Source organism: Cololabis saira, chromosome 5 (assembly GCF_033807715.1).
Source record: "Cololabis saira isolate AMF1-May2022 chromosome 5, fColSai1.1, whole genome shotgun sequence".
In the NCBI taxonomy this organism is placed as follows: Eukaryota; Metazoa; Chordata; class Actinopteri; order Beloniformes; family Belonidae; genus Cololabis; species Cololabis saira.
The window spans coordinates 25,814,778-25,828,245 of record NC_084591.1 but is presented as its reverse complement, the minus strand read 5'-3'; the positions used below and the strand labels follow the sequence as shown (position 1 = coordinate 25,828,245).

Below are 13,468 nucleotides of genomic sequence, written 5' to 3'. Positions count from 1 at the left end.
TTCTACAAAGACTGCTCTATCACTTCACACTTAAAGCACACCACAAAACTCTTCCACGTGGTCCAATTTTGAGTGCTTTTGCTCTTTTATGATTTATCTGTCTCTTCATACCATCTTAGGCCTGCTGCCCTCACAGGTTGCACACTTATCTGATTTTTAAGAAAGTCATACTGTACATGGTCGGTGAGGAAGCTCACATGCCATACAACTGAATTGCAATGCATGCCCTTTTTTATGAAACACAAGCAGTTTTTTGAGGCCAGGTGTTGCTCTCAGGCCATTTCACACTCATTTCTGTTCTAACAGTGCTGCCAAGTTGCTGAGTTGTATTTTTTGTCCTTAAACATTAATTCAACTGCATGGACCCAACAGGCTCACATTATTATTGTAGTGCAAAGGCAAATTCACATGGAACAATCTACCAGTTGTATGGATGCAGACGATGGAAAACATAAAAAAATAACAAAGTAAATTGTCAATTGTTTTTATAAATTTAACTCTGCGGTGAATCGAACAGGTTTAATATTAAAAATAAAAAAAATCTTTTACTTTTCCATCCTTTTACATTAAAAGGAGACATTCAGGTGCCTCATTTCTATGCCAGCACATCTGGGAATTCTTCTCCAAATCCCTAGACTCCTTGGTAATCTCGGGCATGCCGCTCTGAAATTGAGTTATTATGCCTTTGTGTGAATTCAAACCTGCATGGAGACATGTGGAGACCTCCAGAGAGATGCCTGACATGCCCAGAATACTCCCACAGCATTAAAGCCCCCTCAGATCTTGAACTCTTGAACAGTTTCATCCTTTCTGTTTTTCTGTCTTTTCTTTCATATTTTCTTGCTTGAGCCCCTTCTATATATATATATATATATATATATATATATATATATATATATATATATATATATATATATATATATATATATATACACACACACACACACACACACACACACACACACGCACACACAGCTAAATAGAGCACTAAGACAATGCACAGATCACCTTTCTGTTTTGTTCAAGGTTCTCTCATGTTAGTTACTGGCCAGTATAAACAGCAACAAATGTTATGGTGTCACTGACAAGTGGTGGTCAAATGTAACATGACGCACCAGAAATTCATTTTCATAAACTGGTTGAAGAAGGAAAAATGCAACTGGAGCTTTTTTTTCTACATTCAGTGTTTGTCATCCCTCTACAGTACATCTGCTTAGCTTTGGATCCCAACTTTGTCTCGTACATTCATCTGCTTCGCTTCGGGGGGGCGGCACGTCCCGTAACTCAGCAGTGCAGTGGTTTTAAGCTCCCAAATGCATGGTAATGAATGGGAATCCGTGCATGTTACAGAGCAAATCTAGTCTGGACACAAGTGGCAACACAACTCAAAAACTGTAAATTTTAAGTTTTTTGTTTATTTTTTAAAATCTTGAGATTCCACAACCAGCATGGAGCACAAAATGCTTTCCTTCAACGAAAAATGCATCCCCCCTCCGTGGACTTGAATCAGCATATTGTCACAGCAAATTTACAGTAGTGGTCAGAGTCTAGTTTGACCTCACAGTAAAAATAAATATGGGAAACGAAATACCAGAAATCAGAGACTCTGGGTTTATTTTTCAACCGTTGCCGTGGTTTCGCTCAATAAATATCTTTTCTGAAATGTTAAGGGTTTTGAGTTGACTTTGGTTTTCTATTGTCATTATATTCTTACTTTTTGGTTAGCTTTACCCATTTGGTTTTTCAGAATATGACAATAGCTTGTACTGAAAGCTAAAAAAGATTAATATAGAGTCGATGCATTTTCCTCGCTTTTTTTAGTCAATGAATATTGGTATTTGATTCTTCCGTGGTTCTGTGACCAAGCAAAAGCGTCTTAGAAAACCTCAGACCAAAGGATGAAAACATTTTTCTTGCCATTTTGACTGAAAGTTTGCCGTGTTGAATTCTTACTCACTGAATCACTCACCCTTAAAAATTGAAAGAAGCATCTTCTAATCCATTGCACTTTTACCAACTGCTGAGTATTTGGAAAAATGGGTGATTTTTGTAGTGATATATTCTTTTTTCTTCTTTAGTCCTAATGGCAGATTAAACATTTGAGTTTGGCAGACATAGTATGACAGCAATGCCCCCTTTACACCTTTAAACCAGGGTCATCTGGGCTAAGCATTGAAAGATGACCAGCAGTCATCTACCCTGAGTGCGTTTTTAAGATCTTGAGCCTCAGCGAAGTGATGAGGCAAGCTGCAATATGAGTTTTTGAAAGAAATGAATCCCATATTGCTTCAGTGATTATGGTTAATAAAAGTGGACTAAAGCAGCATGAGCTGGCGTGTTTTGTGACGTGGTGGTGGGATATTGTCTTGCTTTGACATATTTGTGTTTTTCACATGAATTTAGATTTCATATTTATTCTTTTTTTCTACAGCCAATTTGTAGAACTTGGCAGTGGTGCTTTTCCTAAACAAATGTTCTGTGTTGCCCTTTGCTGATAATTATATTTTTCCCACTTTCTCTTGCCTCTTTTTTGATCTCACTTCTCCATTACTGGGAGCTGCAAATTGCATATATTTTATTATCTCATCTTTAATGTTTCAAGTCACTAAATTAAAGATCTTATATCCAACAAATTCCAGCACGTTGCTGGCATTTTTCCAAGACTTTGCTGTTTCTGAGTTGGATTTTCACTCATCTGTGTACTCTGGGTATCCACCGTCCAGACGAGCTGACTCTAGAGGTTTTCCAATGGGTTCATGCAGGTTAAAAGCGTCGATGATGAGCGGTTTCAGGAGGGTCCGCTGTTAGGTTTGACTTCATGACCTCGCTTTATGTGACCCTCCATCTAGTAGCAGTTCACCGGACTTTAGGTAAAGGTGCAATTAAGATGGAGCTACTGTTTATCCAAAAGTGATGACACCATATATGTTGGATATCTGTTGAAATTTTCATTTATTGAATTTGACCCTGGGAGATTTACGGTTTGATCTGCAATAGTCTCTATAGTGGATACAGTACAACCAGCAGCTACCAGTAGCCTAACATAGACCAGGGGGGCATCCAAGAAAAACAAAGTCTAACTACCCAATGATCTGGAATCTAATTAAACTGTTGGATCTGTTATGTGTGTACAGAATATGAAATGTAAAACTGCCGTCTTTGTTTTTCAAGCTCCCATATGGTCTTACATTTTAGGCCACAGCGTGATTCCATGTGGTTTAAAGTTACAGGTAACACATGTACTGCTTTCAGGCACAAAACCTGTGTTTAATTCTTAACAATGCAGCAGGTGGGAGAAAATGTGACCATTCAGACAGACTTTTAAAACATTAAAATGATGCCAAAATTCAGACTCATTTGTGCTAATGATATATTTAAGACCAATTAGCATCTTCTTCACTCTGTAGCTGACTAGCAGCTCACCTGTCTCTTCGTTCCTAATCCTTTATCCAATCTATTTAAAGAGCTGCAGGACTGTGAGCAGTTCAGATCCGGAGCCGGTTGGCAAGTCCTGATTGACGTGGAACTGCACACGTTAAGAGATGTCCGGCTCCGTATAACATACGACCTTCAAATCCAGAGAAGTGGAAACGGAATCCCTTTCTTCCAATGATTACTAGCGTCACTCCCGAGGTGCACACTCCCTGTGTCGTCAGCTCACCTGACAGGGAAACATCCTGCCAGCCATTGGCCCGTGTGAAACTCTCATCCACTGATATCTAACCAATGATGATCGCCAATGTCATCTTTTTTTTAAATTTCAATATATTAATCAGTTTACTTTTGCAGCTGCCTCCACTGAGCATCTCAACCAATAGGCTAACGATGAAAGCATAACTAATTTCTTCCTCAGCATGATCAGCCAGCAGTTTTTTTTTATTTTGTTGTCTTTCGTGTTTTCCTTCATCTCTTTTTCTGTGTTCCCAAATTAGTTGTCTGCTAAACTTTCACACCCACCTACACACAATTAACTACCGTCTGCTTTAAGATTAAAACACGTATATATTGGCAAAAAGGTGTGCCAATTAAGGAACTATTAATATATATGCAGACGAAAAAAGAACACCTTATTGCTAAATGTATGGGTTCTACCTTCTGTCTGAAAGGGGAGATAGTTATAACCTCATGTTAATCTGAATTTGCTCTAACAACTCTACTACAGAATAACCATGTCTTTACAGTGAATGTATGGTTTTGCCATTTTGTTTACAATTTGTTTAAAAGTTGGAATTTTGAAATATAATTGCAAATGTGGTGATGTAATGTTACAAATCTGCTTGGCTAACTGTGTGGAAAACTTGTGGCAAATTGATTTGGAATTTACATATTGTGATGGCATCTATCATTTATCCTGCATTCATTGGAATATTAGATGTGTAGTTTGAGGTTTGACTTTGAAAGTTTGGCAGCTAGTGTGACTGTATCAGTCAGATATAAGACAGCCTGTGTTTAAGATAAGTTCACTAGATACTATTTTTGATTAGAAACACACTTTCCCTTGAAAAGTATGCATGGAACAACTGAGTGCAAAATGTACTCAATATGTAACTGCACAATTGGAAGCAGCTGAAGTGAGAAACAATGAAGTCCTTGTTCGTGGACATTCTTACATGGACAAAACAATTATTTTTAAATATTCAAGGTTTATACACCATGCTATCGAACAACTGTGTGGCTGAAGAATCATGAAAAATAAATCAATCACTGAAAGAGTAAAAGGAAAAAAATCAAACATGAACTAGAAAATAGAAATAGAGTCTTCCTGCAGCACCACTGCAATAGTTAAATAAATATATGAAATCGTGAGAGCTTATTTACATATTATCGTGTGCCAGCTGTGGGTGATCCATCACACATGGTTAGGAAGTGGAAAATTAGGCTTTTATCTTGTTTTGCATGTTAATAATCAGTATCTTCACTCTCAGAAGTTCATTATTTTTATCTAAGGATCACAACAGTTGCGGCTGATAAGTAAAAATGATGGATGGTGACTTTGCGCTCTCGTTTTTCCACCGGTAGAGACTGGAGTAAGGACACAGGCAGAGTTTATATTCATACATCAAACAAGTAGTAAGATTTATGCAGCTCTTCACTGGAATATGGTCTGCTTACCAAATTTGAGCCCTTTGTGTGTGCACCTGTGTTGCTATGTGAAGGCTTTGAAAGGGCTCATACGCTGTGATTGGTACTCTGGACTCATTTTCACTTCCATTACAAGTCTATCAAAGTGAGGCAGGTTTTTGATGAAAGGCCCTCTGCAGGCAATTGATCTCGGTAATGATGAAGAGGAGGGGGATAGGTCAGACGTGCCTCTTCTTCCACGGGAATTTTCTCTGTCGCTTGCCAGAACATGGGCAAGTCATGTCCTTACACTTTGATGAGCTTCTCCAATGTGTTATGTGAGGGATTATTCTTATGAAAACTTGTATGGTGTGCATCAGCTAATAATGCAACAAAACAGAAATCTAAGAATTTCTCTTAACTGAGTGTTTTCTTTTTTCTTTGAGTTCTTTCAAGTCTGATATTTAAAAAAAAAATGTAGTCCTCACCACCTGAGTTGTCTCCTCCCTCAAATTTACTCAATCAAAAAAATCAGTCACAAGCACAAAGAGATTTCCATTAATTGGCCAGTTTGGGATTTCATCTCTATGGATATGCGATGCACGTGTCTGCCTTATAAAACCTAAATTGTTTCAACCCAAAACTGATTAGGCCTGAAACACAAAAGAGAGGAGAGAAAACACTGCCCACATGCCTCCTACAGGGTTGTGCTAAACCACTTATTTCAGAGTAAATTGGATTATTGACAAAGAACACAAAGCTGGAAGGCTTGGGTTTCTGCTGCAGAATAGGGCTTTAGCACCCGGGGAACTGTTGGCCGGCTAATTGAACTTAGCTGAATTTGAATTATAGACATTTCAACTGGGGGTATAATATGGAAGATGTACATACAGTATTTGTCTATACAAGACATTCAAATCCATTTAGTTGCTCAGAGCCTCTTTTATTTTATTCATGTATATGTATTTATTTATGTAGATGTGTGTGTGTGTGTGTATATATATATATATATATATATATATATATATATATATATATATATATATATATATATACACACACACACTAATGTATACGTACGTATATGTGTATGTGTGTATATATATATATATATATATATATATATATATATACACAGTATATATATATATATATATATATATATATATATATATATATATATATATTTATATATACACACACACACTAATGTATATGTACGTATATGTGTGTGTGTGTGTATGTATGTATGTATGTATGTATGTATGTATGTATATATATATATATATATATATATATAATATTACAGTATAAACATCAGTCCACAGCTTACAACACATGGATGTGGTTAAGGTGGTGGTCTATGAGTTGTTTGCTGAGTCTGAGAAGAGTCAAGATGACATATCTGCTTGTCACAGTGCCAGGTATGAATGAAGCGGTACAAGAATAATGCCAGTAGCAGCGCTTTCAAATTCTCAGACGTATATATACACACAAATGAAACACACATGTCACATTACTGACCTTTACATGCTGTTCTCATCATGCCAGGAGAGCAAAAGTCATTTGTAAAATCTAAGGTACAGCGTAAATGACTCAGAAAAAAACACAGAGGCGCACATTGTGTTATCTGGTAAGGAACCTGGCATTGAGACATTGAGGCATTTCTCCCGCAGAGCATAATAAACTGAGCTGCTGTCTTGGAAGTTTTCTTTTCTCTTTTTTTTTAAAGACCCGACAGTTGTCTTGTGAGTATTTTGACAATCCTCATAAATCTAAGCTGCATATCCTTTAAGCTGTGACTGAGATGCATTAGCACTGCTCCCTCATCTTCCATGACAAGTCTGTCGAAAATACAACCCCATGGGCTTCACAGCCCAAGTCAGTCCAGAGTTTTTGTTCATCTACTTAGATTGAAAAGTGGCTGCACAGCCTCTTTGATTTCAATGGTGGATTCCGAGTACAGATTGAAACCTAGTGAAACTTGAAGGTGATCTCCATTCATCCATCATTTCTTGATTTCATATGTGGTTCAAATCATAGCTTTTATGTTTAGTCTGTAGTGACTGAGCGTTTTTGAAGGACTGCTGTTTTTTTAGTTTTGATTGATTTGATTGATGAAAAATTTAGTCTTGCCCAAAATATAATTAATTTGCAAAGGCTTGGAAGTATTTTTGTGGTTATTCAAAACAACTTTATTTTACATCAGATAATCTATAAGTAGTATACATAATTAAGTTACATTATCAAAAAGACACATTTCGGAATGTCTTGCACAAAGTTAGATAGAAGAGTTATGCAGCTTAATGGCTATGCAACAAATGTGAAAGTACTGTGCAGCTGCAGGCAAAGGACTTTTTGTAAAGATAACAAATCTGTCTGTTATTGAGATTACATGCCCCAAATTAATGCATTTGCCTAATCTGCACAAAATCAACATGTTTGTGTTGTGGTTCTCCTGTGCAACACTGTGTGCTGACCTAAGCTTCCTGGCCGCTAGCTATGGCCTCACATTACACAAAGCTGATATCTAAGTCTGGGCAAGAATGCAAACAAAATATTTGTTTTAGCATTAGGGAAGGATCTGTGTAATCTTGTTGCACATTTGCTTTTTTTGTTTTGTGCACACCTCTCTGGGTAATCCCATAAACAGCAGGGGACTGGATGCTGCATTCCTCTCTCCGGTCTTATTAAAAAGTGTATTGGCAAAGTATTACCATCTGATTTAGAGCAATGAAGCTTGTCTATCCCTTTTTCTACAACTCTAGTTAGCAGCACCTGTTTTGCTTTCCTTACTCGGGTAGGTGCAAGTATTTTCATTTTTTTATTTTCTTAACTGCTCAACTGCTGTGCACATGGAACTCTTCTCCACTTCAGCTTTTGAAGTTATCATTTGAATCTGTACTCACGACGGCTCTGCCCATGCTCACTGCAGCAGCCCTCTTGCTTATCATGTCCTAGCACTCACACTCCCGCCAGGTATATACTCTGTAGGTCTTTACTGGGCTCCTTAACCTGGTATTCGGTTCATCCTGCAGCACTAATTCTGCAAACCAAAATTAGGCCACTAGGCAGCTCACGTTCCATGCCCAGCTCCAAGCCAACAAGCTGGATATATTTAAAGTTGAGGTTGAGATGTTTTCGCCCCAAGACCCATAATTCTTTGCTTTACCAGATAAAACTTCAAGACTCTAAGCCCCAGCTAACCTAAGGGAAACTTCGGAGGGAACCGCCCCCCCTATACCCAGGTCGGCTGTCAATTTGCACATCAGGACCACTACAGGTCTATACCAGCGTTTCCTATGGCTTCACCCTGCCCAGGTATAGTTCACCATCTTTTGGGTCCACCTCCTCATTTGAGCAGACGTTACAAACTGATGGTATGCCAGAGCCCAAGACTTTGGATCCCGCCTCAGCCATTGTGTGCCAACCACTCATTGTGCATCAGCGCAGAGCCTTTGCACTTCGTGCATGGTCTTGTTGCCACCTTGGACAGTCCACCCCAGCCAACAGTCATGTCCCAGGAAGTTGCAAAAATGTCCAGGCAAGAGGACAGAGTACGTATCTCAAGGCCACAGCCACGAGCTACCTGCGTCCCCAGACCCTTCCTTAACCAACCCAGAGCCAGTTACGGCACACCACTGTTAAGGAAATACACCTGGCAAAGAGGTTCAGGGAGAGAATCCTCCCACACAAGACAAGCTGTCCGCCACCAACGGACTTGAATCCCCTGGGCTAAAGTCTCTCTTCAAAGTTCTTTTAACTTTCTCTTACGGTACTTGTGAATTATTGGTCTCATGCTGGTATTTTGTCCTAGATGGTATTTACCAGCCACTTTGAGCCACATTACCAAACAACCTGACTGAGCAGACGAGGCGACGTGACAGGGACCATTACCAGCATCACACTGTCCTCAATCAGAAGGACTCAGACCCCTGAGTGACACCAAGAAAGCATTCTGCCAATGCCACATTGATTGACAGGCGTCAGAGGTTCACAGATATCGCATCAACCCCCCCTGAGGGCCTTCAGTATGCTTTGTTTTGATGAAATGGTCAGATTCTCCTGGTCTGCAACAGTTCTAAGTCAGCTGCTTGACACCAGCCAAGGTAACCTACAGGGTCTCCACATGAACTAGTCCCTGGTGGACACCACAGCTGTGGGTATCCATGAAAAGGGCCTAGAGTGCATCCAATATTAGCCAAACAAGTCCTCCTGTTCAGTCTGCCTTCCACGCAGAATCGGGCAGGTTCACTTCAAAGCAAGAGCAAAGAAAGGAAACCTGAAAAAAAAGACAATGTCTCTTGAAAGTAATCAAGAAATGAAATTTAAACTGTTATATTTACATGGAAGAAAGTATTTTAAGCTGATCTCAGTTGATAGCATGTATTCAGTTCAGGTTTTTTTTATCGTGTTTTCAGCCTAGCTTCTCTTAAATCTCCATTTGGAACTGACCATAAGTCTTTCTTCAAATTAATCAGAAATGGTGATGTACAATGAAAAACGGAAATTTTGTTGCTAGGCAACAGAACACCTTCTTCAGCAATGCAATATTCTGTCATTGCACTGTGACAGCTCTGACCTTTTTTCTTCTCAGTGCTGGTGCTATTTTTTTTTTATTCTGTTCAATTCGATCCATTTAAACATATGTTATCTAGACCCGCTTCATTTTATTATTCATCCCCTGTAAAAAGACTGGATATACATAAACAGGTTTCATAGTACTAGACTTTGTTGTAAAGTAGGGTGATTTGATGGCATTTTATTCTCAGGTTTTGGTCGTGTTCACACGCTCTATACTCTGAACATCAGAATTTTTGCAGGTCATTTCAGGGTGTTGTCATGCCATTGTGTCCTACATTTCTGACTCAGTTTCTTGTTACACAGCATAATGTAGTATTGGTAGTGATTATTAAGACAGCAGCTGTCCCCAGGGGTTGATGAAGCTTTATAAATCCAATAAATGACAGGCAAGGAAATCAATGGTTCACTCCATAGCAGTGGACTATCGATGTTTATGATCATAGTAGTTGTTGTTGTGCCCATCAGCATGTACAGCTTAAAAAGGATTCTCTTTCTTGGATAATAATGATGTGGCATTAGACTGTATGACGATATGTTTTGAAAGAACTGATTACATCTCAGACAATATGTGGGACTGTAATAGATTTAGATTCAAAGAGGCTTAGCATGATGAGACAAACTATTAACCCATAATTACCGTACAGACCAAAAGTTTGGACCCACTTCCCCATTTGTTTGAAAGAGAACGTGTGTCCAAACTTTTGGTCTGTACTGTATATGTGCAGTTCTTTTTTTTTTGTTCCTTTACTGACACTGGAAACTTATTCCCCTTTTCCATGTATTTTTTCAAACGCAATACAACTTAATATTGCAGTACAGGAAAACACACTTCTGTGTGTGTTTGTGGCATGAACAAGTGTAGAAAAAAACTTCAGCACTGGAACAGTGTTGAGAAATGCATCTATCTAATCTTTCAGTGTGCTGCCGGAAAAATGATTAAACAACCAAACACTTTATAAATGTTTCATGAGTGTTTCCACACAACATTAAAGAAAGTGTTTCATATCAAGTCTACAATTTGATGAATGGCATTCATACTGTAAAGCTGTTTGTTTTGGTATGTCTATAGAAACCATGAAGTCGGGAGGAAGAACAATCTGTCATAATGTCACCTTCATTCTAAAGAATCAATAAACTGACATTTTCAATTTAATGAAAAAAATGTGGGTACTTTATATATTTATTTTTTTCTTGTTTCACACACATCCAGTGAGATCACATCAGCCATAACAATTTTTTTCTCTATTTTTAATGATGTTGTATATCTTTACTGTTTTTGGCTACAAAGTGATGCAAGACCTGACTTTCATTGCTGCGGGTTATAGTGAACGTGGAGGTCCAAGCATCATAAATATTACCACTGCATGGAATAAAGATTTGTTGTTCCCTTCTTTTCCTCACTAGATCGGAGGTTTGACTGCCATCTCTATGTTTTCTTTGTCTTGTAGAGGAAGAACATCCATCTGCTCCTGAATGTGTTTTTGCTGGCAGCGTGGGGAGTCGTCCTATTGGGCTGCCGCTTCTACTGGATGGGCAACAAACCGCCGAACTTCTCCAACTCTGATAACCCAGCCGCCGACTCACCCTCACTCCTCACCAGGACCCTCACCTTTTTCTACCTACCTGCCTTTAACTTTTGGCTCCTCCTCTGCCCAGATACACTCAGTTTTGATTGGTCAATGGATGCCTTGCCTCTAATCAGGAGCCTTGCTGATTGGAGGAACATTCATACGGTCGTCTTCTACTTGGGTTTGCTGTCGCTTGCTTGGTTTGCTCTGTATAGCCAGCAGACAGCCAAGGGTAAAGATGCCAACGGAAAATCATTTCATTACATTAATGGGAGAAATGGGAACAGCAATGGATACAGTCACCAGTGTAACAACCATGAACACATCAGCAACTCTCATATAGATACTCACTTTAATAGTGCTCAAAATGGCACCAAAAAACACGATGAGAGCAGGACTCAACTGCCTACCAGCGAAAATGTGATCGTGTTCTCCCTTGGTCTCATGGCTATCCCTTTCCTACCTGCCACAAACGTGTTCTTCTATGTGGGATTTGTGATCGCGGAGAGAGTCCTGTACATCCCTAGCATGGGCTTTTGCCTGCTGGTTGCAGTGGGGCTGAGGTGCCTGTACATTCGATTGCGACGGCGGTCCTCCAGGATGATGCTCGTGTACTGCAGTGCAGCACTGATTCTACTTTTTGGTGTCAAAACTGTTTTGAGGAACCGGGATTGGCAGAATGAAGAGATGCTCTACAAGTCAGGGATTTACGTTAACCCTGCTAAAGGTAAGCTTCAACTGAGCTGGATAATATTATTTCTTTTTTTAATTTAGTTTTAGTCAACTGTAATTATAAAAAAAAATGTCAAGTGTATCTGCGTCAAAGTATCTTCATCATTGAGCTTTGTTACAAAATAAAAAAATAGAAGAGCATACAGAAGTTCATGCTAGTAAAGAAGAAGTAAGCTTAGACTGAGCAAATATAAGATCCAAAGAAACACTCCACGTTTCCAAATAATCGGAGGGAGATGTGACTCTTTATTACACCTTACACAAACCCAGCATGCAATCTGTTTAATGGCATCATTTGTCTCACTTGGAAGGGCTCTCCCTCCTAGATCCAGCTGGCCCCTTCACCCGCAGATAAAATATTCAAAAGAATTCACATTCAAGGTCATCAGACATGGATTCCTATTGAACACAAGTTTGCCGAGCTGCTGAGGAGACAAACAGAGAAGGGCCTCGCAAGGCAACAGAAGGACACGTTGAGTTAGCTAATTTCCCTTTCAGATTCTGCAGCAGAGCTGAGGCATGACAGCTGTTTGTTTTGGCAAGGCGACACGGGAGCAGCAGCAGTGTCCATGCACAGAAGTTTAATAATTTAATTATATGAGATTTGAAAAAAAGCCCAACCTCAGACCTACACACGTACGTTAGATTATTTTGACTTTGGGATTATTGGAGCACACAAAACGGCTATTTACTGCTCAGTAAAATTTCGCACGGTGCTAAGAGAGCAGACAAAACTGGAAACTAGTATTGTTCTTGTGCCTGTCTGCATGAAGTGGTATATACAGACACTTTATTCGCCTGTTGGATTCCCTCGTTGAAAAAAGAAAAAACTTAGTTGCTTCCTTGCCAAACTACTGTGAAGCAGTTTTATGGGTTTTCTTTTTTTTCATTACAATATGATTAGTAGGATTTTCTTTTTTCATTTCATTTTTGTTTTATTTTACATGCATAGGTGCATTTTTTCAATATCACTATAAATAACTCAGACAATTTAGTTTCTTTTAGTCACCTTTATCATAAACGGCAGTCTATTTAGAGATTATATCAAAACCCAACTACGTCTGACATGTTCCTGGTGGTGCATAGCCTGCCGTGTACGCTGCTCACTAATGATCATACAATTCCATTATTCTTTCTTCTCCATTTTTGTTCAACATCAAATAAAAATAATTTTTTCTCATCCCCTCTGAATATATTCCCCCTTGAAACAGTTTCTTCACAAAAAGAAAGAAAGCTCCTAGCAACCTTAAGTCACATGTCACTTACTGCATTATGCCACTAAACACTAACTCCTTTAGTCCTTCAATAGCACCGTGGTGGCCGTCTTTTCAAACTCCACTCTCACAGGAAACACTGGTGGTTATGCATAAAGCTCCCCCGGCGTGCCATCTTTCCGTCTTGAAATACCAGCAGCAGCCGGGCCACATCGACTTTAGGGGTTAAAAAGCCCTGATCCCAAGGCAGCGTGAGGTTTTGAATAACTGAAGGCAACTTTTACTTGGTGCAGATATGTTCTCTCCTGC

The 13,468-nt window shown here is 39.1% G+C and overlaps 1 protein-coding gene across 1 annotated transcript in view; it reads left to right on the top strand.

Annotated features, from left to right (window-relative positions):
* tmtc2b (transmembrane O-mannosyltransferase targeting cadherins 2b) overlaps positions 1–13,468 on the top strand; it is a 105,184-nt gene that overhangs the window by 56,304 nt on the left and 35,412 nt on the right. The window contains exon 3 of the mRNA XM_061721361.1: positions 11,094–11,940. Within this exon, the coding sequence (XP_061577345.1) occupies positions 11,094–11,940 (847 nt within the window). The remainder of the gene's footprint in view (positions 1–11,093; positions 11,941–13,468) is intronic.